General features: G+C 47.9%; 1 protein-coding gene across 6 annotated transcripts; it reads right to left on the bottom strand.

Moving 5' to 3' along the window:
- On the bottom strand, positions 1-27,088 carry SLC25A25 (solute carrier family 25 member 25). 6 transcript variants are annotated; one of them, XM_064727443.1, is made up of 11 exons: positions 26,736-27,088; positions 7,518-7,644; positions 7,343-7,430; positions 6,868-6,903; positions 6,456-6,567; positions 5,583-5,741; positions 4,690-4,842; positions 4,485-4,592; positions 4,086-4,253; positions 3,448-3,598; positions 1-2,507 (listed from the first exon to the last, which is right to left on the bottom strand). In XM_064727443.1, the coding sequence occupies exons 1-11, from the start codon at positions 27,027-27,029 to the stop codon at positions 2,323-2,325; spliced, it is 1,581 nt and encodes a 526-aa protein (XP_064583513.1). In that variant the 5' UTR covers positions 27,030-27,088; the 3' UTR covers positions 1-2,322. The 6 variants fall into 6 exon arrangements, with proteins under 6 accessions (XP_064583513.1, XP_064583515.1, XP_064583517.1 ...); XM_064727445.1 differs by lacking the exon at positions 26,736-27,088 and adding an exon at positions 15,815-16,504; XM_064727447.1 differs by lacking the exon at positions 26,736-27,088 and adding an exon at positions 10,107-10,426.
- Between the last annotated feature and the right edge of the window lie 603 nt (positions 27,089-27,691).

The raw sequence follows: 27,691 nt of genomic DNA, 5'->3' as shown, positions 1-27,691 counted from the left end.
TCTCTTTATCAGACCTTTATTAGCAGACTGTTCCCTACATGAAGAATCCGAGTTAGATTTGCATTATAACAATTTGTGGTTACAGCTACAAAGATGGTTGTCATTTTGCATTGATTTTTGCATTCTGATATTCATATTCTCATTAGGCCACACTGGTAGGAAGGAGCCACTGCAGAATTTAGGTCTCAGGAAGAGGGGGTTGAAAAAAAAATCATATCACTAATCCATTGTTGGTTAGATTTCCACGTGGCTACAGCACTGAAAGTGAAGGCAGAGTCTCGCCTGGGAGACTCTCCATGAACCACCAAAATCTGTCAGAAACAAAGCAGCTGTTTGAGTGCTAGCAAATCCTTCTCCAATTTCTCACACACATCTCCACAGTGTCCTCCTGCACGTGATGAGCACTGGCTCAGAGCAGGGGCTGCTGATTCAGCCTTGAAGCACAACTGCAGCAGCTCGTGTCCAAGTGCAAGTTTCCTTCCATCCCTCTGGAAATGTGTATTGTCTTTAGTCCCTGAGATTTCTCTCTTCCCCCCTTACCTCAAAACTCCCCCAAGCTCTCTTAATTAACTGTTGTGACATCCAACATCCACAGACCCTCCACTTCCCCCTTCAGCCATCCCCCCCAAGCCCATCTGTGTGCACAGAGGCCATTCCAAGCTAAGGCAAGCCTCCCAGTGCACCCTCTCCCCAAGCTTCTGCTTCCTCATCTGCTCCCTTCTCTCCTATGGCTTCTTGCTACACAATTTCTCTGGGCTGAGGTCCTCCAGCAACAAACCCAGACGTGGGAAAGGCAGTTCCAGCCCCAGAGGGAAAGTACACGAGTGACTTTAGCATCCCTCCCCACGACTCAGCTGTGTGATGCAAAAGAACTAATAGAGAACTTTTTAAAACAGGAGAAATACAAGCACAGTAACAATATTTAAACAAACCTATAAAAATAGTCTGAAATAACTCTGTTCAAATAAATACAAAATAAATATGCTTTAAGCAGTAAAACAGTGGAATGCAACGCTGGTCCATTTTACCCAAAATGAAAAGTTGGGTGAGGATCTCCCAGGCCTCAGCAGCTGGATCCTATTAACTAAAGCAGCCCATAATGCTATCAGAGAAATTTTAAAGCCATCTCTTTCCCTTAGCCTTATGAAAAGCACCCTTTGAAAGGCAAGCAAGCATGTCCTCAGGACTGAAATCTCCCCTCTCCCAGTGACAGCCCCTCTCCCTGACACCCCTTCCCACAGCAGACATTCCTGACTTGGGGCCTGCACGGCACCAATGGAAACCTGAACGTGGATCTACCAAGAGGTCTAAAGAGATAAGATAGCAGCATAGGCACGGGGTTTGGAAAAGGTTCACGAGCTCTCCTTGGCACCAGGCAGGCTGGGATGGTCCATGCAGTGCTGTGCAGGGGCTCTCCTGTCGTGCTGGGAGCACAGCTGCACAGAGCTGTGCTTGCTTTGTCTTTGTTCACCAAAGCCATGCATCACAGTGCCGGGCAGCCCAGGGCTCTCCTCCTGCCCCTTTCCAAGCCCCTGCAGAGAATAAGACAAGCCAACCCCGGCATGCAAAGGATACAGGCATGCAGGCTCTAGTCTGCTGCTTCTCTTAGTAAGTGCATCTTGTTAGTGGGTTTATGAGACACACTTAAACCTAGAAAAAATAAATAATCCTAATTCTTCATCAGGCTGGCTTAAGTAACCTTCAGCCTGGCTGGATAAACCACTGCCCACCAGCCCTCCAAACCAGTATAGATCAAAGTTACATTTCATGTCAATTCTTGGAAGCAGAACATGAATGTCTCCCACCCAAAGGAATATTTGTAAACATAACAAGCCTGGTGTGGCAGCAGCTCCTACACAAGGTTTGTACAAATTTAAACAATGGGCAGGAAGTTAAACAACTGAATGGAAAAAGCAGCTCTCTGAATGGAAAAAGAAGCTCTTTCAGCAAGTCAGAAGGTGCTCATCTGTAGGCAAACAGCTCTGTACAGGCAACACGCTGAGAGCAGACCTGTAACCCAAATCTTTGCTACTCTGTCATACTGCTGGGGACTGACCTCAGCAACTCCCAGGAGTTCAGCTCCTGGTCTCCCAAAAGGCCCACCCAAAAGGACCCCGTGATTGTTTATGTGGAGCTCCGAGTAGCAAGATGGCAAAGGACACCAGATCCTCCCCTCCCCCTTCCTTACTGACTCACAATCTGAGATTTCACAGCTTTGCTTAGTCAGCTTAGTGTCAACACATTCACAGAATGAGAGATGGCTTATATGTCTTGGGATTGCATCCCAAGATTTCAGAGTTCCAAGTCCTCAGCATCTCCTGGTCACCGTGAGTCCACGCCCAGAGTCATCTTCAAGTTCTCATAGACCACGTAGCTGATGCTCACAGCTGGGATCACCTTCATGAAGTTGGGTGCCAGGCCCCGGTAAAGCCCAAACGCTCCCTCTGTCTTCAGAATGTGTTTGAACAGTCCCCTCATGGTCACTTCAGGAGCACCTTCCACTGAAGCTGCAACAGGGAAAGCCACACTAAGTAAAGCAGCCTATGCAGTGAAAACACTTTTGTTTCCAAGAGCAGTACTGATCCATGTGCTTTCAGATGTTCCCAGAGCAAAGGTGCTTGGTGGGGGACAGCATTAATTTCTCAGCTGCCCATTCTGTGCTGCACACTGCAAGTATTTTCTCAAACTGCTCTGCAGATGCCCTCAGCCCAGAACTGCTGATCTGAGCAAAACAGAACCTCTGTCCTGGAGGTCCTTGAGCTCACAGGTCAGAAGGGCAGCACAAAGTCCAGTGTGCCCTTGCAGCATCACAAACAGCCCTTGGCCCAGCTGCAGGGGCCAGCACAGGCTGTTGTTGCAATGCTGACGCTAAGGAACTTTTAGCCTTGCTCAAAAACAAAGGCAGGAGTTTGTAGCCATATTTTCTGAAAAGTCCCTTTGCTAGGATTTTTCTCCTGAGAAGCTGAGAGGCCTCAGGAACAAAATGTTAACAATGGTTATCTGCTGCTGTGGAATACAACAGGTGCATCTGTGATTGGTCTCATGTGGTTGTTTCTAATTAATGACCAATCACAGTCCAGCTGTCTCGGACTGTCAGACACAAGCTTTTGTTATTCATTCCATTCTTGTTCTATTCCCTGCTAGCCTTCTGATGACATCTATGAAATCTAATCTAATGAAATCTTCTATTCTTTTAGGATAGTTTTAAAATAATAATATATTAACATATATTATATAATACATAATTTTATATAAAATATAGAATAATGTATAATAAAAATAATAATATAATAATATATTAAGATAGTATCATTTTAAAATATATATTTTATAAAATAATAAACCAGCCTTCTGAAACATGGAATCAACATTCTCATCTCTTCCCTGGGGGTCCTGGGACCCCTGCAAACACCACCACAGGAGCTCCCCCTGTTGCAGAACTCTCACCTTGGGCCTGCATGCGTGTCCTCACAAGGGCCAGAGGGTAACTGGCCAGCTGCCCACAGGTGCTGGAGATGGTGCCACAGGCCAGCAGGACAAAGACCCCGGGGTCAGCGCTGTTGACGGCGTAGCGTTGCAACCAGGTATTTTTTAGTGTCTGGAAGGAACAAGGCCAAGGTCAGCAGGGAAGAGGCAAGTAAAGGAGTATCACACTTCATGAAAGATCTAGAGTAAAGGCCCAGAAAGTTCCAGGCAAGTTCAGCCAAAAGCACAGGGCTTCTCAAATCTTTTTGAGCTGCTGTTGCTGTAGTGCCTGGGGGAAATCCCTCCTTTAATTTTCTGCTGCAATTTTCTCATGAAGAAAAGGAACAAGGGACCATGAATGATGCTGACAATGGTTTATGAACTAAAATAATCATATTGGATTATCTTTTAAACCATTTTGGGGTAAAAAAAATACATTTGTGCCCACATAAGTTGTTCAAGTAAGCTTTGATAAATTACTTGAACTCCTGTCGTGACTGATAGGTCTGACAGTGATAAGGCCACACAAGCAGCACAGCCCTACAATAGGCTAACAATAACATAAAACATAATATAGTAATTGTTAGGCTTAACCTAACAATAGGTTAAAGGCTTCATACCTCATAGACTGCCAGGTCAATTCCAGCATATGGAATGATTCCCAGCATGTTGGGGATATAGCCTTTGTAGAAGGCAGCCATTCCTTCCTTTGCAAGGATGTTTTTGGCACAATCCAGCATGCCTGAATATTGTCCTGTCTTCCTCAGAGCCATCCGTGTTTTCAGAACCTAGAGGACAAGAATAAATAGCATGAAGGCCTACAGGAGAATCAGCAGGAGAACAATGTACAAAGTCATTCCTAGGAGCAGAACTGTCAGGACCACAGCAAGTCCTGCAAGCAGTACTGCTTGGTACCACTCTGAGAGCTCATTAATTAATTATCACAGTGATGGTGTGATAATTTTCCCACATTTTCCCACCCACAAGCCTCCTGGGCTGGACTCAGCCTCCTGCCTCACCTCCATAGGGTAGATGCTGCTCTGTGCAATGGCCCCAGCCAGAGAACCAGCCAGGAGCCGCTCGTGGATCCTCAGCATTTCCTGGTCGGTGCCAATGAACCTCTTGATCTGCACAAACCACAACAGACAGACAGACAGTGAGACAGACTGATCTCAGCCATCGCTTTCTTTCCAGCTTGTTCTACACTCACAGCTGTGCCCTCACCTGCTCATAGGCCATGAACTTGATGGCTGACTCGGGGGCAATCTTCAGCACGTTGATGCCGTTGCCTCTCCACAGGGAGCGGGGGCCGCCCTCGCGGATCATCTGCGTGAAGCCGCCGACGATGCACATGTTGTTACTGCGCGAGGCGTGCACCTGCGACAGGGACAAGCCACAACTGCATCACTCCCAGCCCCGTTACGACAGTGCAACATTTTCCTGTAATCCAGGGACAAAAGGGCCCTTTTTTGTTTACCCAGAGAGCTGCCAAGGTTTTAATCCCTTCCAGATAACTTCGACAATGGGAAAGCAAGCTTCTTTTCTTTTTTGCCAAGTCTAGCGTTAACTAATCAATCTAATCAATATCTCCCTCTGGAATGGGAGGAAAGGTTAAATAGGCAACTGTCTTGGCTTTTTCCCATACCTAGCAGAGGATCAACTACCCATCAACTTCTCAGCTGGTTCTAGAGCAGTGACAAAGCAGGCTAAAATCAAAATTTTCCAACACCTTCCTAATGCTGAAAATACTGAATACAAGCTCTGCCAACTGACCACCACATCACTTCAACTCTCATGGCTTCAGGGTCTCTCAAAGGAACACAGGATTTTAACCAGTTTCACCAAAACCCAAATTTTCCATAAAACTGTCTAGTACACTACTGACAATTTTGATGTGTCTACCTCAAAAAAAATTCTCTGTACTTTTTCTAGAAAATGAATAATAACTTTTTTATGTGACTTTGATCACTCAAATAATTAAAAATGCTTTTAAAAATAGCAATAAAAGAACGACAAGATTAACGTTGGCCAGAGTGCTGTACTGTGTTGATGAACATTATAACCATAACTGTTAAAGGAATCTGCTATTTAAACAAACTGGAACTGCTCCCTCATACCTGCATGAGCACTTTCAAACGGTCCAAGGGAGCTGTGCAGGTTCTGGACACGGCACCTGCACCTCCACCTGCAACCAGATGTCTCCACCACATCCCTGTCTGCCTCTCTTCCACTGTGAACTCATCAGGGACAGTCAAATTCTCTCCCACATCGAAGATCTGCAAAAGGAGAAGGTATTGAGAAATGCTTCATCAGCCAGTGATCTTGCTGAAGTTTTACTGCTCTTTCCTAGCAGCAGGTGCTCAAGTACAGGATCTGCTTATTCCAAGCCAGCAGCTTTATCTACAGCCACTAACTGCTGTGCCTGGCCACAGGAGCTGCCATGCTAGGACATGTCACAGGGGAAACCGAGTTCTGATTTCAGGATTTCTCTCCAAGATCCTGGCAACTGCTGAACATTTGTCTACATCAAAATACTGCAGGTATTTAGGAACAAACTGACCCACTGCAGGCAGCTGCATGGCAGAAAAGCTGGACCTCTGCAGAACCTTCCAAGCTGGCAGCCTGTTAAATCTCATTACGTACTATTCACAAACAGATAACTCCAGGAAGGATGGCTGCCTCTGGAATCAGGTTCTAGTTTTAACAGGTCCTGAACCAGCTGGGGCTGGGCCCTGGCAGGAGCTCCTGGAGGTGCACACCAAGAGAACACCCTCAGCTCCCTGCAGTACTGCAGTCATCATCACCTGTGCCAGCAGCTGTGACAGTGATATGTGGCAAGATTACAGCAGAGGACAGGAAGCAATTGAGCTTCAAGGGCTACAGGGAAGCTGTGAACCATGAAGAGAAAGATAAGAACTGCTGATAGCAGCTCCAGGGGGCCAGGACTTGGACCAAGAAGCTGGGCAAAGACTGAGACCTGTTTTTCTTACCGTGGAGTGCTTCCAGTACAGGATGATTTCAGGAATGTTCTCCACGGGGTGCAGCAGGTGATAGTCTCTCCACTCATTCCAATCAATTGTCATTGTCCCATTTTTATCCATGCTAAAAAGATTGATCATCAGGTGAGTACAGACTCCCACTGGGTGACAAATTCCTCCTCCCCTTCCCTTTGATTATGCAAGCCTACACCAAATAGAGCTTTGCAAAGCAACCACTAAAAGACTTCTAAAGAGACACAAGACAAAGCTAGGAAACCTTCTGTTCACCAAACAAGGCTGAGGTAGAAGTGGGCTCTCTCTTTCCTCCCCTCTCTCTCCCTTCTAACCAGCCCACAACAATATTTGTGACCCCTCCTACCAAATTCAGGGACATAACTGACACTGAAGGGAAAATAATACTTACTAGGTGACAGGACCCCAGAAGTGTCCCGTCCTTATTCTGACACACAGGCAAACAGACAGAGGGAAGGTAGCAGAGGAAAAAAAGAGGAAAAAAACAGCACAAATAAGTGGTTGTTAACATGTTAGTGCCACATGCAAAAAGCACTTAGCATTTCCAAAGAGCAACTGCACAGTCCCTCTCCACAGCAGCAAGCTCAGGGCAGCAGGACAGTCAGACAGGGATGCAAATCAGCTTAGGTGCAAGCAATTCCCCTCAACAGGTCAGGGACAGGCTCTGACACTAAGTCTCAATAAAGCATTATGATTTTATAATTGTATGCCAATTCACAGGAAAAATCAAAATAGAAAGTAACAGGAAAAAAGGGAGGAACCAAAGTCTCTGGAAAGTGCATAGAGGGGAAAAAGGGAGTTTCCATGTCCCTATATTTCTTTCTAGTTCCCTTGACATAAAACAGAAAAACCAGAGGAATCTTCACCTCTTCAGTATTTTCTCAGCCTGCTGTTCAGAGATCTTGACCCCCAGGTCCCGCAGGGACTGGACAATCTCCTGGGCATCGATGCGGCCTGGGAAGATAATCCAGTGAGCTCAAGGATACACATCACAGGCTGACACGTGCACCAGTCCACCCTGAGCATCAGAAAGGTGCTTACCATCATTCTTTTTATCCAGACTCTTGAAAACCAGTCTCAGCTTCTTTTCATGGTCCTGGAGATAGTGAACAAATTCCTCAAAATCCAGCTGTCCATCCAGGTCTTTGTCTCCAGCCTTCACAATTTTCTGTTCAGAAAACAACCAAGAATTGTCAGTTCCTTTGTTCACTCAGACAGATCTATCTCTCCTTCTACCATCTTTAAAACGTTTCCCACACAACTTTGACTTTTTCTCCAAAAAGTAGCTGACAGAACTGTAATTCTTCTAAGAGAGTTGAGCAATGCCACAGCATAGAAAAGTCACCTGATTCCAACTGTTTCCCAAAGTCCATTACACAGATGAAATGCCTCATGTTTTTATGAGGGATATTATGCTAGTGTCATGTGTCCAATCTCAGGACTGTACCTTGATTAACATTTTGCAAAATCCTTGTGGAGGCTGAGGTTCTAGAACTAAGTATGAGTCAACAGATCTGCATAAAAAGTGAATCACAAAACTTGAATTTATAAAAATAAACTGAACAGGAGAAGGAATTCCATGCCTACTACAATCCTTAGAGAAGTAAGCTCCCTCTGGCAGTAACTAACTCCAGCCAGCACAATCCTGTCCAGCTCTAGTGAACACAGCCAAAGATAAAAACCCTTGTGAACTGGTTTAGGCACCCTGAAGCTACGTGCTTTCATTACACAAGTTTCCATGAGATGCATATAGAGCAAGAATAGGTTCTTAGTAGGACAAAGCTAAAATCAAGATCAAACTGTGCCAGACATCTAGGACAAGGTAAATGACTAATTAACTAACTGCAACTCAGTGAGGCAAGAGCCCATGGACTGTCCTCTCTAAGGGCACATGGCTGCATGCTGACAGGTGAGGTGATCTCCAGACTTCAAGAATGTGGCTCAGGGAGTTCCTATTCCCCTTCTGATTCAGTCACTTGCCTTTGACAGCCTTTAAGTCTTTTCCAACATCAGTGAGCAACACTCAATTAGGTGTGATTCAGTCTAGTGTATCACACAAAGTTTTGTTTTAATTCTTGTAACATTTATGTTAATAGCAGATGGGTTGTTAAGGAAGCTCTGAGCTGAGATGAAATGGGTTAACCCTCTGTTCACCAGTATCTTGCTCAATATTTAGCATTCAAAGTATTAGGCAAGCCTAAACTCACTGTGATATGTACTCAGTCTATGACCACTGGTCCCTTTCATAAGCCATAAGTCTTTGTTTCAATGTCATTTTAAATTACTCCAGTACTAAATAATTCGTTATTGAAACGCTCTCCCTCACCCAGCAAGTCCTGCCTCTTTAGCCCTAATGCTATGAGGATTATTCCTAATCACTTCATGCACCTTAAATAAGAAAGTGCTGTCCCAGCTGCCCTGACCTCCAAGGCATGCCCAGTATTCCTACCCTGCCATTTATCATATGACTGTTGTGAAGTTCAGATACGACCTCACATTCAACTGGTGGGCTAAATATAGACCAACACCCCTCTGCTGTCAGCACATGGCTTGAACAGCTGAATCAGGGCTTCCCTCTCACTGGCAACCCCCAACCAGTTGACAGGCATTCATAATTCGGAGGCACTGTAACAGAGATGTGACTCTGCAACTGCTCCCTCTCTCTCAGCTGCAGAAATGCAGCCCGAGAGATCAGAGACCGCAGGCAATCAAAGCTTTGCCCTTCCTCCCCCACAGCCAGAGCACAGAAACGCTGCCTGCCCGACAGTAACCCTCAGCACACGTGTGAGGGGTGAGAAAGCCAAGCTCCCAGCATCTCCTCCGGAGGTGTGAACAAGTATCTGCCTGCACCTCTTCACTTTCAACGTGAAATCTGGCCATTAACAGCTATTTTGGCTGCAGAAGTTCCTGTGGTCACCACACACCTTCCAGCCTGCTGTCCATGTCCTTTCAGAGGTGTAAAAAGCCCCCCCTGCTTGGCTGATTAATAGTCAGCTCTCTAGGCTCTTGACAGCCTGATCACAAAAAAAAAAAAAAAGTAGCAGCAAGATGAAAGCAAGAGCTGTGACACATCAGGATGGGAAACTCCACCGAATTTGGTGCATGTCCCTTCCACAGCAAAGCAAAAGGGTCTTGCATAACCTTCCCCAGCTCAGCCCACCCACCCTGGCTGAGTCACTCACTGAGCTGCTCTCCTCCTCCCAGCACAAACCTGCTCACCTTCCCCAGCTTCAGCTGACTCCACATTCCAGCCCTGCTGTCAGGAGGAGGCATGTGGAAGGATGTAAGGAGGAGGAAGAGGATGTGAAATGCTGTATCTGAACAGACCCATAGAAGCAGAAGACTCCATAGTTTGGAAAACCCCTTTTTTCTATTTAACTCACATCAGCTGTTTTAAACAGTCTTATAGGCACTGAGACCTCATCCAATTCAAAACAAAAGAACCAAAAAGAAAACAAAAGAATCTCTCCACACTAGTTCAGCAATCCCTGCCAAGGGGCACGAGAAGCATTTCCATGCTTCACTCAGTTATTACAACAGAGCCATCACAATCTTCTCCCCCTCTCAAGCAAGCCCCTAAATGTATTAAACACCACCTCCTTCCCTTCTATTCCTCTCTTAAAGCCATACCTGCTTCCACTGGCGGTAGGTGGAGAATTCCTGGGAAGGAATGAGGAGGCTGAGTCGGAAGATGGATTTGAGTTCGGCCGGCAGCCCCTTCGACTCAAAGTACTCAAACTCCGTCTGCCTCTCCCCGAACACCGGCACGTACAGACAGAGGCAGAGCATCTTCCGAGCCCAGCACTCGCTGCCCTGCTCACTGCGACCGGCGAGGAAGGGACGTCAAAGTGAGCGATTCCCCGGAGCTAATTTCAGCAGCGAGTGGAAAGGAAATGCCAGCGAGTCTCATGACACACGCCTATGAGCGAGCCCGGCTCCGGCGGGATTGGCTGCACAAGCCCGGCCCTTCTGCTTAAAAGGGAACCGGGGCCGCCGGTCCCGCCCAGCCGGTGCCGGGACACACGTGAGCGCTGCATTGCCCAACACCCGGCTCCCACCGCAGCCCTGCGCTCAACTCTCACTGCGGGCCTCAACCCACGGCCCCCTGGCCAAGGGCCAGCACACTCCTGCTGTGCCTTACAGCTGATCAGTCCTTTCCTGATCCTGCTCTCACCTCTGTGGGGATTTGTACAGGTAGCAGTGGGCACCAGCCTTGATCACAACAGTTCCCATCAGGAGGCCAATCACTGCCTTCCCAAAAATTATTTTTAAAAAGTGCAGTAGGAACAGGATGCCAGCCACTTACTGTTTTAGCATAGCCAGCTTAAGAAAAAGTTTTCCACTTTTACGAGGTTATTTTATTATGCCAGAGTTGACTGGCTTTGTTTGCAATTTCTCCTGAAACCACTTGTGCCAGCCAAGAGCACACAACCCCTGCACACAAAGATCTCTCCCCTCTGTAGCACTCCAACAAAGCCTGTGGAGGTTTGTCATTGAGCCAAATACAGAGAAAATCACCCAAATCAAGGGCAGGCTTCAAAACAGCCCCAGCTGCTCCTAAGCCTCCTAGCTAAGCATCCACACAGCAGTTACACCAGCTTAATTTTTTTCATCCTCTTCTGACTCCAATTAAACATTGCAATCATTTGCGTGCTACAAGAAGTGTCCTGGGCAGAACAATTTTCCAGTTTGTACCCTTGACAGTTTAAACTGCTTTGTAAGCAGCTCCTGAGCTCTCATTAGGAGCAAGCCAGGCTGGAGGGAGTGTGGCACAAGCACCATTTAGTGCAGGTATAATTACAGCTTCCTGAGCATTTGGTGGAGTTTGAGGTACAGATAACACCCAGCTCTCCAGAGAGAGTACCAATGTGCAGGAAGTAACAATGCTGTTCAGGACAGAATCACTGACTGCTGACATCACTTTTAAATAAAGTTCTAGTCTTAGTTCTAATCAGAGAGAAGCTATCACGCAGGGAAGATGCAAAAAGCCACAGCCCATAACCCAAACACTGAAATCCTATCTGCAGCAGAAGTAACAAAGTGTGTTTGCTGAACTGGTTCAAGCCAGCCAGGATAACAGCCTTCCCAGTGCTGCGGACACAGCAACATTTTCGAGTGTTGGTTGTGTTTGAACAGCCTGCCTGCCCGAGCAAAGTCCAAGCAGCACTTCCCTCCTCAGGCCCTCATGCCCAGGGTGCCTGCACGCCTTTGCCGTGGTGTTTTGTTCTCTGCAGCAAAGCCAAGGTCTGTAATGAGCTGTTCAGGGAGCTGCATGTCAATCACACCAACGGGGAATATTTAATCTCTGGCTTCATTTCAAGGATTTTTTTTTTAAAAAGCTTAATGGATCACAACCCACAGCAACTCAGTACCCTTGGGATTCGTGACCTACAATGGTGTCCTCTGCCCTTCCTGGGGCACCTCACCTACCATGGCACCACGGCCAGGTTACCTAACTAGGCTTAACCTACTCCCTGCTGACGTCTCTCTGCATGAAAACAGGATCTTCTCAGGGACTCCAGATCCTCTTAAAGATCAGCTGCTGCAGCAGCTCACTGCATGCATGCCCACAGCACAGCCCAGCCTTCCCACCAAGGCCAGTCCCACTGCAAGCAGCACCCTAACGACACCTACACCCCACTGTTCAACAGCAAACACCCCCAGAGAGGGGAGCAGAGTGGGTACCCCCAGCAACAGGCACTAAGTGAACAAATCTAACTCAGATTTGCTTCACAAAGCCTTAAGATCCTCCGTAGTCCTTCCCACGAGTTGCCAAGCATCACTATTATAGCTGCTTGGCAGCTCAGTTGCTATGCCAACATGATGCAGATTTTCCTAAGAAACTCTGTTTGGACTTGGCAGCTAGAGACAAAAGGCAAAATCGGCACATTTTAGGAAAAAAAGCCCTTCTACCTACGTCAGAGGAAAGGAGAAAGCTAATGAAGTTAAATCTGATTTTAAGCAGGGTATTAATTACAGAACAGTGAGCTAAAAAGGAGAGACAGATTACAAATGAAGTTTATACCAGCAATTCAGGTTATAATGACAAAGGGAACTTAAGTATTAAGAAGTTTTTGTATTTCAGCTTTAAAAATCCTGGTAAAGCTGGAAATACTCAGGAGCCAGGCAGCTCTTCAAAGCTGCAGGGATCAGTGCTGCTGGGACACTGGCGTGGGGTCACTGCCACATCTCAGCACACACAGAGCCAGTCCCACTGCCCCAGCACCTGCAGGCAGCAGCACACACAGCCCAGGGCTCCAGGCACCAGCTATGGACAGTACATCCCTCATTAGCACTGGCTATTCCTGACCAAAGCAAGGACAGGGCACAGAGCTCAAATGAAGTCACTCCTCCCTGATATTTCCATCCACCCATCCCGACACTGAACCCACACATTTCTGGGCCATGTGGAGCCAGCCAGGCTAATACCCTCTGCAGTTTCCTTGATGACAAGAAAAGTGAGCCATGAAGGAAGGCAAACACAGCTCTTTGTCCCTTTAGCAAACTCATTTTCATTTTATTTATAGGATTTGGTTCTTTTAAATGCTGCATGAGTTACCAGTTTCCATACCCTGCCATCCCTGCTAACCTTTCCAAGTCATTTGTACACTTCTGGGCATCTGCTTCATCACTGGTTTACTACATCACCTCCAGAATGTACCTCCCAAGGGATGGAAAGATGCAGCCATACAAGGAGCAGGAAAGTATGCTGTTTAATTTTGAATTTACTTTGCTAAAAAAAAAGGCTCTAAAAATACCAAGTACCAGCAAGCGTCACAGTCACGTAACATCCTCCTTCAGAGGCAAAACAGCTCTCTGGGCTCCAACCCCATTGCTAGAAGGTTTCACTGGGTTCTGCTGACTTGGTCTTTTTCAATTTCTGGAAACTAGCTTATAATTAATTGGACAGTACAGAAAGTCCTCACAAAGCACAGAGAGTGTACAGTGTATGAAGGAGGGGAGTTAATGATTTAAGAGACCCCAGCAGAGTAAAGAGCTGCAACCAGCCCAGCTTTGCCAGGGGAGGGATAAGAGAGCAGGCACAGCAGAGAGCACTCTGTGATATTTGACATAAAGGTGACCAGGGAAGGTGACCTGTTCACCAACAACACATGGATCCAAAGTTACAAGTCCAGATGGTGACATCAGGGGCAGATCATGCCTGTTTCCTGTGTACACAGATCCGGGGCCAGCATAACACATTTGCAATCAGTGTTTTCTCCCCATATTTGCAATAACAGCCTCATGTTGGAACAGCTTGGAACAGGTAAACATCTGAGGAGGAACACAGCAATAACAAGACTGAAGAACCAAGGCAGGAAGCCCCTCCAGTGAAGTTTATGGATACACCTCAATTCCTTACAGAAACCCCAGTAGCAGGTGTGGCATTTTGTGTGGTTTTAGAAGAGAAGTAGTAACAGGTGTTTTTACAAAATGAAGTGGCCTATCAATCAAGAGACTGCTCCCAAGGTTACAGCCAGCCAGTGGCAGAGAACAAAAGCCCCCATTTTCTATTAGCACTAAATAACACTCTTTGCTCACTGTGGTTTATTATCTATCCCTAAGGCTGTATGAGACTTTTCCCAACACTTCTCCTTCAGCCAGGTAATTGGAACACTGATATCTGATCAAGCACAAACAAGTCATTGCATCTTAACAAGTTACTTACTGTCCATCAGCTGAGCCATGGGCTGGATGAAGCATAAGCCAGCCTGAATTGCAAGGTGAAACATATCTGCATAATCCTCAACAGAAGAGCTTTACACTGCATTTCACTTTACAATCAGGGCAAGCTAAAATTACACAGTCACAACCTCCTGGCAGATGGACAGTTACTTGCTAAGATGCAATAACTCCATTTTACCACATTCTTATCCTCTAGGTATTTCTCCATCAGCCAATCCTACGGTTCCTATGCAGCAGAACTTCCCAGGGTCACACAGGAAAGAGGAGATTGGTATCAGCTTTCAGAGAAAGCTTTATTTCCAGGTGTGAACAGATGGACTCTCCCTGACAGAGAGACCATTGTTCTCTGGAAGACACCAGAGATTTTCAGCCCGGTAATTCCAAGGTTTTCGTCACCACTTCCTTCAGTTCTGAGCCTCTGTCCTTCTTCAACCTCTGTGCACCAAAGTCCTCCTGAAAACGCGCATGCTCCTTTTTTGGAAGGGGATGCACAGTGCTAACTGCTAAGGATAGAGATGAAGGCAAAAGTCCCTGCAGATTTTTCAGCCTGATTCAAGCAGGGAGTGGCTTCTGCTCCCCAGAATGTGAAATGCCGCCCTGCTTGTTTCCATTCAAAACAGCAGCAGAACAGATATTAATCCTCTCTACAATTTAAACCTGTTCATCCCTCAATTTAAAGAGAAAGCTCACAGCAACAGCCATGCCCAATTCCCTGTGAAATAAACTGGATCCTGAAAGTCACACACCCCTATCCTTGCTGCAGCCCTTCAGTATCATCCCCACCCTTCAGAGGCCTTATGCCCAACTCCTTTACCCCTAATCCCAGCTCACACCCTTGGTTTTAAACCACATGTAGTCAGAGCTGACTGCACCATCCTCAGGGGACACAGACAGCACTCCCTCCATTAAATAAGCCAGAACTGCAGTCGGCCAGCACTGTGCTGGGAGCTCCAGCACTGAACTAAGCAGCTTTTGTTCACCTCCCCCCAAACAAAGCCTCACCATTTATTCTCTGCCAACTGAGCGCCCCCACCACCTCCCCACTCTCCCATCCCCTGGGAACTTCCCATCCTCACGCAGATTTCAGTCTCTCCCTTATGCCACCCGCTCCCCAGGGACAGTCTTTACTCTCTTCCGGGCTCTGCCATTCAAATAATTCAGCCAGTTATTCATTTGCTCAAAATATGCAAGTTTTACCAAAGGCTTGCCAAATTACCAGAGACTGCTCCAGAACATTTTAGGATGCATTTGATTCTTTGCCGGTCTGGGGTGCAGGGGTGGGACTCGCCACTAACCTGCATTATCATTCCCTGTCCTCTCAGTCATGCTTTTTACAAGTTGCCCAGGAATCCTGGAGGCCCCCATATTCCCCCTTGCCCCTAAACAGCGTTTTTCTCCCACACTTTGAACATCGTGTTTGGAGGGTTAGATCACCTCCTCTCTTCAGTCACTCCCCTGCCCCCCGCCCCCTTCCTTTCTAGCAAGCACACGCGTTAGACCCTGCTCCCTTTTCCTGTTCCTCTCCCCCCTCCCCAAATTCACACACACACAGCTTCTCACACACTCCACCTGCAACAGCCCTTCTCCCAGCAGACCACACACTCACTGTCATGTGCACCAACCCCTCCTCAGGCCCCTGCATATCCCATTACCTTTGGAAAATGCTCTGCGGGTCCAACCACCAGTAGGATAGTTGGTCTCCTTTCAGTGGGATCAGTCCCTCTGTCCTGTGGCTTCCCCAACACCTTTGGCCCTTTCTCCCCGGGGCCTGGAAGTGGGGTGGTGTTTCTGGCCTCATCCTCTTTTTCATCTGCAGGACCTTGGCATATGGCCCTGGGAAGGAAGCTAGACAGAAAATGCCACAGGGTCTGCAGCATTGCTGCTCCAGCGAGCATCCCAGGCAGGGAAACCCTGAGCGCTCAGGAGCTGCCCGCTGCCAAGGATGATGTGACTGCACTACCAAGCACCCCCGAGACGGGAACCGGCACGGCAGCCAGCGGGAGCTTCAACCCAGCGACTCCACCGGCTCCGATTCTTTACAGACCGCTCCTGCGGACGCTTCCTGCCTTTTGAAATTGCTGCTACTGCAGTCGTGCCTGGCCTGACAAGCAGCTCATTGTACCAGAGCCTCAGAAATCTGATGGCAACAGACAAAGCACAAGCCCCCTGGCACGGAGAAGCCGAGACTGCTCGCGCAGAGAAGCCGAGACGCCCGAGCTAACGATGAACCTCTCCGACAGGAGCCTCTCAGAGCTGCCAAGCGAGCTGCGCGTCCCGGCTCCCGGCGATGCTGAGCACCGGGGCTGCGTCCCCACTGCAGCAGTGCCCAGCCAATCCGCGCTCCCGACACTGCGCTGCTCCGGAGCGCGGCCGCGCGCGCAGCCGCCCGGGAGCGCGCCCCGGGCGCGGGAGGCCGCCCGCAGAGGAGCGCGCCCGGGGCCCCGGGCACCGGCACTGCCTGCTCCGGGAACCGGCACTGCCCCGGGGAACCGGCACTGACTGCTCCGGGCACCGGCACTGCCCCGGAGCGATGGGCAGCGGCCGAGGCGTGCGTGCGGCTCCCCGGCTGCGGCTCTTTGTTAGGGCGGCAGATGGTTGTGCAGAGAGAAGCCGGCTTTGCCCAGCCGTGGCCGCATTAACCTCTAAGCGCACTCTGTCTCTCTCTCTCTCCCCGGTCTATTATGGTCTCATCCGTGCCTACAATAGCTCTCGGTGCTGCATTGTGCTGCCAGCACAGCGCCCACGGCCATTCAGCAGTGTGAGAGAGAGCTGGGCTCAAAGCATCGCTGCTTGGCCGGCTGGCCGAGCTCTGCTGGAGGAACCTAGGCTAAGGTAGGATATTGATGTATGTAAGCACAGGGACACATGATATTGCTTGGATTTCTACAAGGAATGCCACAGCAGCATTTGTTCATTGATTAGTGAGCTGTATCGGCCTCCCACCAGAGCCCACCCTGCATTTTCCATTTTACAGTTCATCAACTTACTTCATACTCCCAGATTCTTTGTGTCCACAGAGGGCACTGCATGCTTCACTTCCAAAGTACTGCGACTCTTCCCTAAGTTTTGGCAGAAAAAATGAGTACAAACCCACAGCTTCCATCACTTGGGGCTACCCAACACAGCACAGCAAGAGCTACCAAGGACCTCAGTTTGCAGCTTTTAACTTTAGAGAGTGACAGACTGCAGGGCACTTCCAGTATACAGATATTAGATGTGAAAATACAATCCAAAATCTAAAAGGTCTGAGAGCCTTAAGCAGCCAAACTGCACATAAATTTTGAGATAAGCATCACTTTTGGGAACTTGCTGTCATTGAATTCCCACAATGAGCCTAAGTAATGGAAAAAGTGAGAGACAAGTACATAGAAGACGCCACATTAAAAAAATTCTTCTGCACATACACCAGAATTACTTAACAAGAAAAAAATGCTTTTTAATCACAAGGTCTATGTGCAGTATGCAACAAAGTTTTTTATCTTTTATCTTGAAATTTGACACATACCAACAAGTAAGCACACATAAAAATTAAAAATTATGGGGCAGTACCACTGGGGTGAGGGTGTGGGAAAGCCCAGTCCCTCTGTGAGGAATGGCACAGCCTGGTTCTAGTTGGGGTGCAGTCAGCAGCTCAGGCACAGGCAGAAAAGACTGAGGAATTCTTGTCATGCCTCCATTACCCTGAGCTGCTGTCAGTCATCCCAGCTACAAGCACAAAAGTTAAACTACTTTCCAACACATAGTGAATCAGATCCTTTAAGATGACATTTGGAAGTTTTTAATGCTCTCAAGCCAAAGGAACAAAGCAGATTTTCTGAACTGGGCACAGTTCTTCAAAATCAGCTTCTATTAGCCTAAGGCTGTGGTTTCACAAGCAGCTGTGAACTAATCTCAAGCTTACTGCCACTACAAGTCATCTCACACATCCACTTAAGCCCTGCTCTTACCTTGCCCCCATGCTCTTCTGAAACCTCATGAACCCAGCCAAAGCCCTGCAGAGCTTTCCTGCTGAGGTAACCAGCTCATGGATGGGGTCCAGAAAACATGGAAAGGGCATCTGAGCTGCCTGCAGCAACAGGCAGGCTGCCCTGCCACTCACACAGCTACAAGTCACCATACAGGAGGCAAAGCAGCCAAAGCAGAACTTGAGATTTGTCCTCTGTGCTCACTCAATACTCACAAGGCCCCATTTAACAGCTGATGTTACCTGACACTGTCACAATTGTTCTCCTGAATTAGTATTAATATTAGTGGTGTGTGCACATCAGGGATCCCCCAATCTTCCTTTGTTCATGCAGAGATTTTATAAGAAAATAATAATTTCTGCAAGAAATTACATGCCTGGGGTGTAATTAAAGCAGAAACTTAGCAATGCTTCTTTGGCCTCTGTCCTCACTAAAGGAAAGCTCAGAGGAATTCTGCCACCACACTAATTCTGCCTTGAGAACAGACAGAAGTTTCTAATCATATTTAAGAAAAAAAAAATTAAAAAGCATTTATTTTACCAAGTGGGGAATTTTATTAGGCCAGAATTATAAACCTAGTAACAGCAAGATGATTATAGCTAGAAGCAAGACAACTGCACTCCTACAGGGAATTTGTAGGGAAATATTACTCTACCAATGCCACCATGAAGCCAATCATTGACACAAAAAAGATGAAATAAATCCTGTGAGTCCAGCATGAAAGGTGACACAAAGGAACAGGAGGAACAAGAATTCACTTTTTCTGGAAATCATGAATGAACACCTAGACCACAGTGAAGCAGCTTTCCCAACCTCAGCTCCATCAGGAGACAGCTATTCTGCAATTCCAGCTGCTGGCATGACCCAGACGTGGGGTTTAAGGCAGAAAAAGCAGGAGGGCTGATCTGAACGCTGGCTCCAGGCCAGCACAGCAGCCATGGGGACAGCAGGCGCCTGTGGCAGCTGCCCTCAGAGCCCTGCACACCAAAATGGGCAGGCATTAGATAGCCTGGGCAGAAGCTGACAATAAAGAGCTGTAATCTATCCAAATGGAGACAAAAGAAAGAAAAAAAGCAAGAGACTGACATGTTTGGCTCAATTATTTTCCTCAGTACTGCAAGCTGGCAGAGGGAGGTTCTGCATAAGCCATAAATTCAGGTATCCTGGTACCCTTTTCAGCCACATCATAATACCTGCTGAGTCTAAAACTCCACTTTTCTGACAGACACTTGCCTTTTCCAGGCTGGTACACCTGGCAGAAATTAACTTTTGCTTTAAGATGGTTTCTAGAAGACTTTTGAGTAAATGCACAGCGTTTTCCTGTGAACTTGTGAGCCTCATCACCCACAACTTGCTAACATGTAAAAACTGAGGGGGAGGGCAAAAAGAAAGGGGGGGCAGTGACCCCTCTCCTCCTCCAGCACAGGAAGAGCTGCTGGCATCTCTGGCTCCTTGAGTGACCCTGCAGGAATGAGCAGTGACTCATCTCCTTGGGAGCCTCCTGGAAGCACCCCAAGGAGCCCTGCTGCCCACATGGGTGTGCACCCAGCCCCCAGCTGGGATGGGCCACCACAGCTCTGCCAATCACCTCTCATCTTTTCAAATTTAACTTCTGGAAGAGGAAAACGTTAAGTATGTCACTACTTCACACTTTTTAAAGAGTTGAATTTAACCCTGCATGGTGCTCCTCACACCATGACATAAAATCTCAATGTCTTGGCCACTGCTGCTTAAATAATTAAACTGTCTGGTGACATTCAAGTACTTTCATATATTAAGGTGACACAGCACAGCTCAGGGAACACTACACAGCAACCCAGGTCTCCTTGTTACAGAAACCCTGGCACAAGGAATGAGCTACCCAGGCTGATCTATTCAGGCATCCAGAGCCAGTGCCAAATGCAAAAATACAGAGAGAGCTGGCCAGGGACAGGGAGCACAGAGCCACTGCCCAGGACTGAGAGTTCCACCAAGGTCATATCATGTTATATGAAGAGAGGGATTAACCAAGAGACAGAGCATCTTTAATACTCAGAAATTAGAGAATCAACTTCTTGCTGCACCAGACAGTTAAGAAGAAAGCAGGTGGTGAGGAAGGACAGCCCAGGCCCAGGCCTGCCCCCACACAGCTCTCCTCAGGCTAAACTATGTAGGTTCACATACCAAGCAGCTCTGCCTTTCCAGGCAACTCATGATCTAAAAATTTCAAGTATTTCTCTTAGAGCAGAATTCTTCACTGCAGACCACTTTAGCTGCCAGAAACCTCCCTGCAGCTCATGACTTGGGAGTTGGAAAAACTCAGCCATCCCAGCTGCCTTCCCATGAGTTATCACAGCTATGTTTCTTCACCCAAGACAAAGGCTGGGCCATCATTAAACTGTGCTCATGTCCCACATTCACAGGGACAAATATAGCAGTAGGACATGAACAAGAACAAAGACTCATTTCCCATTTGCTACAAGTAGGGCTGTAGGAAAAAGCTCCCTCCCCCTTCTCCTCCTCCCAGCACTGTATCATGTTATACTGTGTGCAACCAAGGGCCCAGGGCTGCAGCATCACCATCTTGTAGGGCTCTCAAACAAAACACCAAGTCCTTATTGTGGCTTTGATGTCTTTTATTAATGCTCACCAACCATTTAAAGGTTCTGTTCAATATTCAGCTAGATTAAAAATAAAATTTAAAAGAAACAGTAAATATGCTGAAGTCTGGAGTTTTTTTACCTGCTGTTATCTCAGTAATCTGACACCTCCCTGAAATAAGGTTTTAGGAAGTTAATCTCTTTTCCAAATCAACCAGCAACTGCACAAGAGGAAATGGCCTCAAGCAACACCAGGGAGGTTCAGGTTGGCCATCAGGAAGCATTTTTTCACTGAAAGGATTGTAAGGCACTGGCACAGGCTGTCCAGGGAGGTCACCATCCCTGGAGGTGTTCTCAAAACAACTTAGTGCTACATTAGGTAATTCAGTGGTGCTGCATCAAATGTTGGACCCTATCCTGGAGGTCTTTTCCAACATCAACTATTCTAAAAATCTGTGCAGATGAGGACAAGGAGATGTGTCCACTACTTACCAAGGCATTGAGTGCTGGTCACAAAAAATGCCCCACAGAACACACTGAAAGACCAAAGCCCTGCTGCATATTCTACACAGGCACAATCAGCTGCTTTGGGTGAGTTCTGTTGTTTCATTCCACTCAGGCTGAGGGGTTCCCACAGGCATTCCCTCCCCTCCACAGTTCAGAACAGACCCCATCCTGCAGGAAGCAATTCTGTGGGGCCACATCAGTGACATTCAGGATGCCCTTCTACTCACACAATGCTGACATTTAAATTTTATATGCTCTAGTCCAAGTTGCACCTACACCTCTCAAAGGTCAGCCAGCAGCCCTTGGTCATTAGCACTGTGCAAATAGGACAAAGGTCTCTGCTAAATAAACCAGAGAACCAGCAGGCTTCTCCAATTTTCTGCAAGATAGGACAAAAACAATCCTGGAAGAACAAACATCCCTCAAGAGTTATATGCATGGTCCTATATGTACGTACATAAAGCAACACTTGTCTAATCTGCCATTGTTTGTTTATGCAAGGAAAACATGCAGGAGCAAGTTTCTCCTGTGCAATATTTGCATTTAAAACCTGTCTCCCAGCCTCCCCTCAGAGCACTGAGTGGACACACTGCCCATTTCAGGCATTAATCACACAGGCAGGGCTGAGCAGGCAGCAGTGTGGGCAGAGCCTTTCCCCAGGACAGCTGAGGCTCCTGCCCCCAGCTCCCCTCTCCTCCTGCTGGCCCTGCAGGGTCACAGCCCGTCTCCCTGGCATCCCCTGTCCCAAAGCTCTCACTGCAGGGCTGCTGGCCAAGCCTATTAATAACCAACACTAGAAGTTTCCTTGTGCCAAAGCCAAGGCCTGTCTTCTCCAAGTCTTTTCTGCAGCTGTCAAGAACTCATGTGATGGATTTGAGTTCATTTGCGTCCTCAGCCTAAATCAGAGAAGGCAACAACCCCAAATTCATACCAACTAACCACTCACCACAGATTGGAAAGTTTTATCTACAATTAAATCACTGACCTACAGTTCTGCTCTTGCTCAAGTGCATGAGAACAGGGTCTCCATCAAACCACACATTTCATAATTACAAAGAGCAAGAACAGGCCTCCACTCCCTGCAGATAGGATCTATTTTGTTTATTATTTTAATAAACATTACTCATGAATGTGTGAATTTAATTAACATGTTATTGAAAATGGTTTCACCTTGTACTAAACTGGTTTGGGGTATTCACAAAAGGTAATCCTTTGGGATTAGTAAGGAGATGGGTGGATGAGAAGTTGTTGGCAGCAGAGGGAAGGCTATCAACTGAAATATCAAACTGTAACAGTATTTGTCTGATACAACCTTGTGTTGCTCAACCCTTCAAGGTGAATTACAAAAGCCCAGCTAAAAGCTCCACAAGTGCCCCAGCAGGATTCAGGACACATAAACCAAAAGAATGTGATAATGCATAAATGTATGTGGGTTTGGAGATGTATTGTGAGATTTAAATGAGAGCTGGAGAGATATTCCAGTCCAAATCACAGAACAGTGTTAGAATTTTGCTCTTTTTATCATAAACTGACTTCTGTAACACAATCAAAACTCAGGTCCTCCAATTCCAGATGGCTGTGAATGGAAAACAGGTGAAAGCATCACACTGGAAAAAGTCCCTGCTCCTTCTGCCCCTTACTTGCTCAGAATTGCAGTACACTGTGCACAGTATAAAACAGAGTATTCCAAAGAGCTGAAGAACAAAAAAACAGTTACAGAAACAGAGCCTGGGAGGAAGAATTAAATGACGTCATGACAGAAGATAAAGCATTGATCAGAAACGAGATTAAATTTTTTTACGATTGCAACGGCTACAGTAGAAAGAGTTTCTCAATCCATCCATGGAGCCACTTGCCAAAGAGCAAACTGATTTATTGTCCCAGAATGGCATGGGCACAGCTGGAAGAGTCCAGGGACACACTTAAAATGCAAAGCTGTTCAGGAGAAAAGCCTGATGCAAACAGAACACTGCAGGGTCCAGCTGCAGCAGCACAGCTTTGCTTCTTCAGGACATGGGAAAAGTAAAAAACAGACTTTGGGGGGAAGTTTGGACAGCCAGGATCTCAATATCCAAGTGGAGATATGAGGCTAAGGAAGAAGTGATGAAAGCAGATTTCAGCAGCCTGGGAGCTGATACAGCTTTCCATGGAGAAGCTGATTCCAAGGGAGCAATCACAGCTGAAAACATGAACTTAGGAGGGGAGAGTATCACAAGACCAAGGAGGACATCACTGTTAGGGTAGAGGCAAAGAGGACATCTGGGACTGAAAAGAGACAAGGGTTATGTTTTCTCTGTTTCTTAAAGTGAACTAGTCCAGCAGAAGATGCTGAGCACTACAGAAGAGGCAGCTGCAGACAAAGTTCACCACTTCAGTCTGTCTCTAGGCAGCTGGGATTAATTCCACCAGTTCAGACTGTCTGGAACTTCAGCAGCAGAGATGAAGTTTTGGAATGGCATTCCAGCCCTGCAGTTAATCAGGATCAGTAGGAAAACAGTTCTATTAGCAAACACACAAATATTACCATCACACATTCTTTCAGCAATAGGACATCTACAGATACAAAGTAGGAAACAATTCTCTTTCAGCATATTTCCATTGAGTGCATATTTCAAGCTCCATAGGTCTATATAAAGTCAGAAAGCAACAGTAACAGGACATTTACCATCCCAGAGGTAGATGAAATTTAGCAGTAAAAGACTATCCCTTCACACAGTCGAACAAAAAAGGCTTTTAAAAAATTCTTCACATGGTTATCATTTTACTGCCCAAACAGAGTGAACTGTGTGGATTGCTTCATGCTGACCAGTGCAAACAAGCATTTCGTTACAAGGCTCACTGGTTTGGCACACTGTTATTTGTCAATTGGTTTAAAGATAACAGCATGGCTTAAAACAAAAAAAAAAAAAAAGAAAAGAAAAAGAAAACATCGTTTACATAAGCAAATTCCACCCCAAAGGACATCTGAGTGCAAGCCCTTCTCTCCCCCACCACAGAAGGCCACCTCTGAAAGAGAAAGCAGCAATTTTCCAGGAATGCCACAAAGGGTTTTATCTCAGCAAGAACTCTCAAGCATTGAAGGAGCCAAAATATTGCTCATTTTCTTTTCAAGTTCAGCCCAAAAGTTATTGTTACTACGAGGACTTTTAGCCCACTGAGGCAGGGAGATTAGCAGCTCACAGCTAAGATGGGAGATAACTTCACTTTACAAGCCCAATGTTTTCTCCATCTGCTCCCAAACATTAGAAGGCAACTCCCATATCAAATGTACTGCTGCATGGAAGGAAAAATAAAGTGCACCACAGGCACCAAGTAATTTACTAATCACAAGCAATCCATGTGATTTATGCCCAAATTGGTCTCCAAATACCGTGCTCGATAAATCAGAAGGGTTTTCTATCTTGACACTTGAGCACTTTCCCTGAGCGTGACCTCACATTAGTTAGGCAGTGAGATGCCATAATTAGCTAAGGATGGAGCAGAAAAAGGACTGACTTATTAATAGAACTGCCTTGCAAACAGGAAGTTTATCTGATTTCCCTAAAAACTGCTCGACACAGAAGTTTGCCAGCCAGCTGAGGGCTGTTCCCACATTTTTAACTGGAACTTGAGAGTTTTGAACTCTGCATCCTCACTCTCAATGGTTTCACTCTCAATGGGTTTTACCCTGCTAGAGGGGATGCTCTACCACACTAACAATGCTTTGCAAACTCTAAAATGTTTTGAGTTGGGAAAGGAGCACCCAGTTCCAACCCCTTGCTACTAAATCAAGTTGCTCATTCCAGCTTGGCCTTGAACATTTCCAGGGATGGAGCAGCATCAGCTTCTCTGTGCACCCTGAGCCACATTTCACCCCCCTCACTCTATTGATGTGGAAAAAGAGTCAGAGGAAGGAAAAGGCAGAGGAACAATACTGACAGACAAGGGCTTCAGCAGAAAGACAGGATTGTTAAGCAGCATCCAGGCAGGGCTTCCCTCGGCAGCGAGCTCCGGTTCCCACAGAACGGTTCCTCCGTGCCGCTCCCGCCACGCAAAGAAACTCTGCTGGGAAGTAAAAATGCACTTTGTGTGAGGGTGCTTCCTCCTGGGCTGCAGAATGCTAGGCTGAACTGCATGCAAACAGAGGAAAGCGTGCAGGTGTAAGCACAGAACGTTCTGGGTCATGGGGGACTTTTAGCAGAGGTCAAGGATTGTCCCCACGGGTGGCAGCAGGTCAGTGTCACAGGGCATGCACAGTGACTTGTGGTACAAGCAGCTCGACATAGCCAAATGCAACCAGCAGAACTCATGTTTTTTCTAGAAACAGCACAACTGAACTACTCACAAGGTCACACTGCCAAGGAATTCTCGTATTTTACAGCAGCTAGGAAGATGCCAACCAAAAAGAAATGTCAGAAGTTAAAATGCTGGAGAGTCAAAGTTAGAAAGGGACTAGAAACTCTGGAAAGGACTGTATAATTAAAGCACTCAAAGTGGGGCACCACTCCCAGAACAGGGAGAGAATAGGAGCTGTCACTTGAATTAAGTATCTTTTCAGTGACTCAGAAGTTATTCTTAAACTCTTCTTCCTTCCTGTACAACTCAGGCACTCTGTAGTGGCACATCCCTGGCTGCACCCATGTGTTTATCTCCTATCTTCACATGATACCGAGTTTTTTTATGGCCCTGCACATAAAAAGTGACGGGGCAGGGGAAGACTGTGCAGCACTGAGAACAAGCCACAAGGACATGTAAATTACACTAGTCACAGTTAATAGAGCAGCATCATGTTGAACCTTGGAGCCCTCAGCGTACAGCATCACACAGAGCGGTGAGTACAAAAAGCTCCCTGGGCTGCATGTTTTATATGTGCAAACTGTACAGTACAGCAGCCTCCCTACAGTCTAAGATATTTCCAAACCCATCAAATAAACGAGTCTGGCATGAGCCATCCTGGGCGAACATGAGCAGCAACACGCTGCCAGACTAATACGAGGAACACAGTGATGGAATGAAACCTGCACAATTACTCTAACTGCAGGAATCACTCCCAAAGGACCATCCACTAGTGTAAGCCAGCATGCAAGTTGCCCTGCCCCAAGTCCTGCAGAAACACGATTTCCTTTATGGCTTTCCCTGCCCAAACACTTAAGTTTTAATCTTATTAACTACGGGCAGTTAATACCGTACATGCCTACAGGCAGCAAGCAAGCCGATTCCTCCGGGTCCAGCGTGGAAGCCAGCAGGGTGGCTTTGAGGCAAGGACCCTGGGCAGGGGACCGGAGCGGCCGTGTCGGATCCCAGCCCCGCTCTCGTTCGGGGAACGGGACGCTAAAGGACCCAGGTATTGTCACAGTGCTACCGCTGCCATAGCGGGACACTGCTGGAAAGTCTCCAGAGTCCACGTCCTGCTCCCGAGACAAACACAGAGAGGGCCCCGGAGCGGACACGGGACGCGGGGAGCGGCCGAACCCTCCCTGAGCCCCGGATCGCGGGCGCGCTCAGCCCCGCCGGGCCGGACCCCACCGCCCGCCGCCGCTCACCAGCAGATCCAGCTCGGAGCGGTGCAGCCCGAGGCGGCCCAGCCCCACGGCCAGGTCGTGGACGCAGAGCGCGCCATCACGGTTCACGTCGAGCTTCTGGAACAGGGTGCGGAGACGCCGGTCCTGCTCGGAGGCCTCGCACAGCGACCGCCCGCAGGACCCCGCGTTCCCCCCGCCGCCGCCGCTGCTGCTGCTGCTGCCGCCGCTCTCCACCGCAGATCCGTGTGGGGACCCGCACGGGCAGAGAACGCCGCTAACCACAGGGGAGGCGAGAGAGCGCCGCGCCCCCGGCATGGCCGCGCCGGCACCGAGCACCCCAAGCACCCCTCACGCCCGCGGCACCGGCAAATGGCGCCGCTTCCGCCTTCGCGCCACGCGCCGTCGTCGCCACGTGACGGCCCGCTCCGACCAATCAGAGCAGGCGACACGCCCTGGACACTCCCCCGGTGCCCACCCAGGGAGGCGGGTCGTGACGTCACGGAGGACGCCCCTGGCTGCACCAATCAGGAGGAAGCGCCGCGGTGTTTCGGAGTGCGGCACAGGGGGCGGTGCAGGCGCGCGAGACAAGCTGTGATTGGCTGAGCCGCCTGGGAGGGCGGTGATAAGCAGAGCTCCACCAATCACAGCGGGAGCCGGCAGGCAGTTTGAGCTTGACGGACGTCAGGCGCATCCGGTAGGTCGGAAAGGAGTGCGCGCTCTGAAATGATGGACAGGAGAAGCACCCAATGAGATTAGAGCAAGGAAATCCACGGGTGGGCCCAACCCCTCAGCGGCCCCACGCAGGCCCAGTGCCCTGAGACCAGCGGCGGGGCGGGGCCGCCTCTTCACTGTCTGATGGACAGGGCCGTTGACCAATAATAATGCGATATTCCAGACGGGAGGCGGGCAACTCGTTTGACGGGCAGGCGGACGAGCCAATCAGGCGTGGCAGGAAGAGGGGCCGATTCTGGAAGCCA

The sequence above is a fragment of the Zonotrichia leucophrys genome, chromosome 17 (genome assembly GCF_028769735.1).
Source record: "Zonotrichia leucophrys gambelii isolate GWCS_2022_RI chromosome 17, RI_Zleu_2.0, whole genome shotgun sequence".
In the NCBI taxonomy this organism is placed as follows: Eukaryota; Metazoa; Chordata; class Aves; order Passeriformes; family Passerellidae; genus Zonotrichia; species Zonotrichia leucophrys.
The sequence above is the reverse complement of the archived record's forward strand: the minus strand, read 5'-3'. Positions and strand labels throughout refer to the sequence as shown.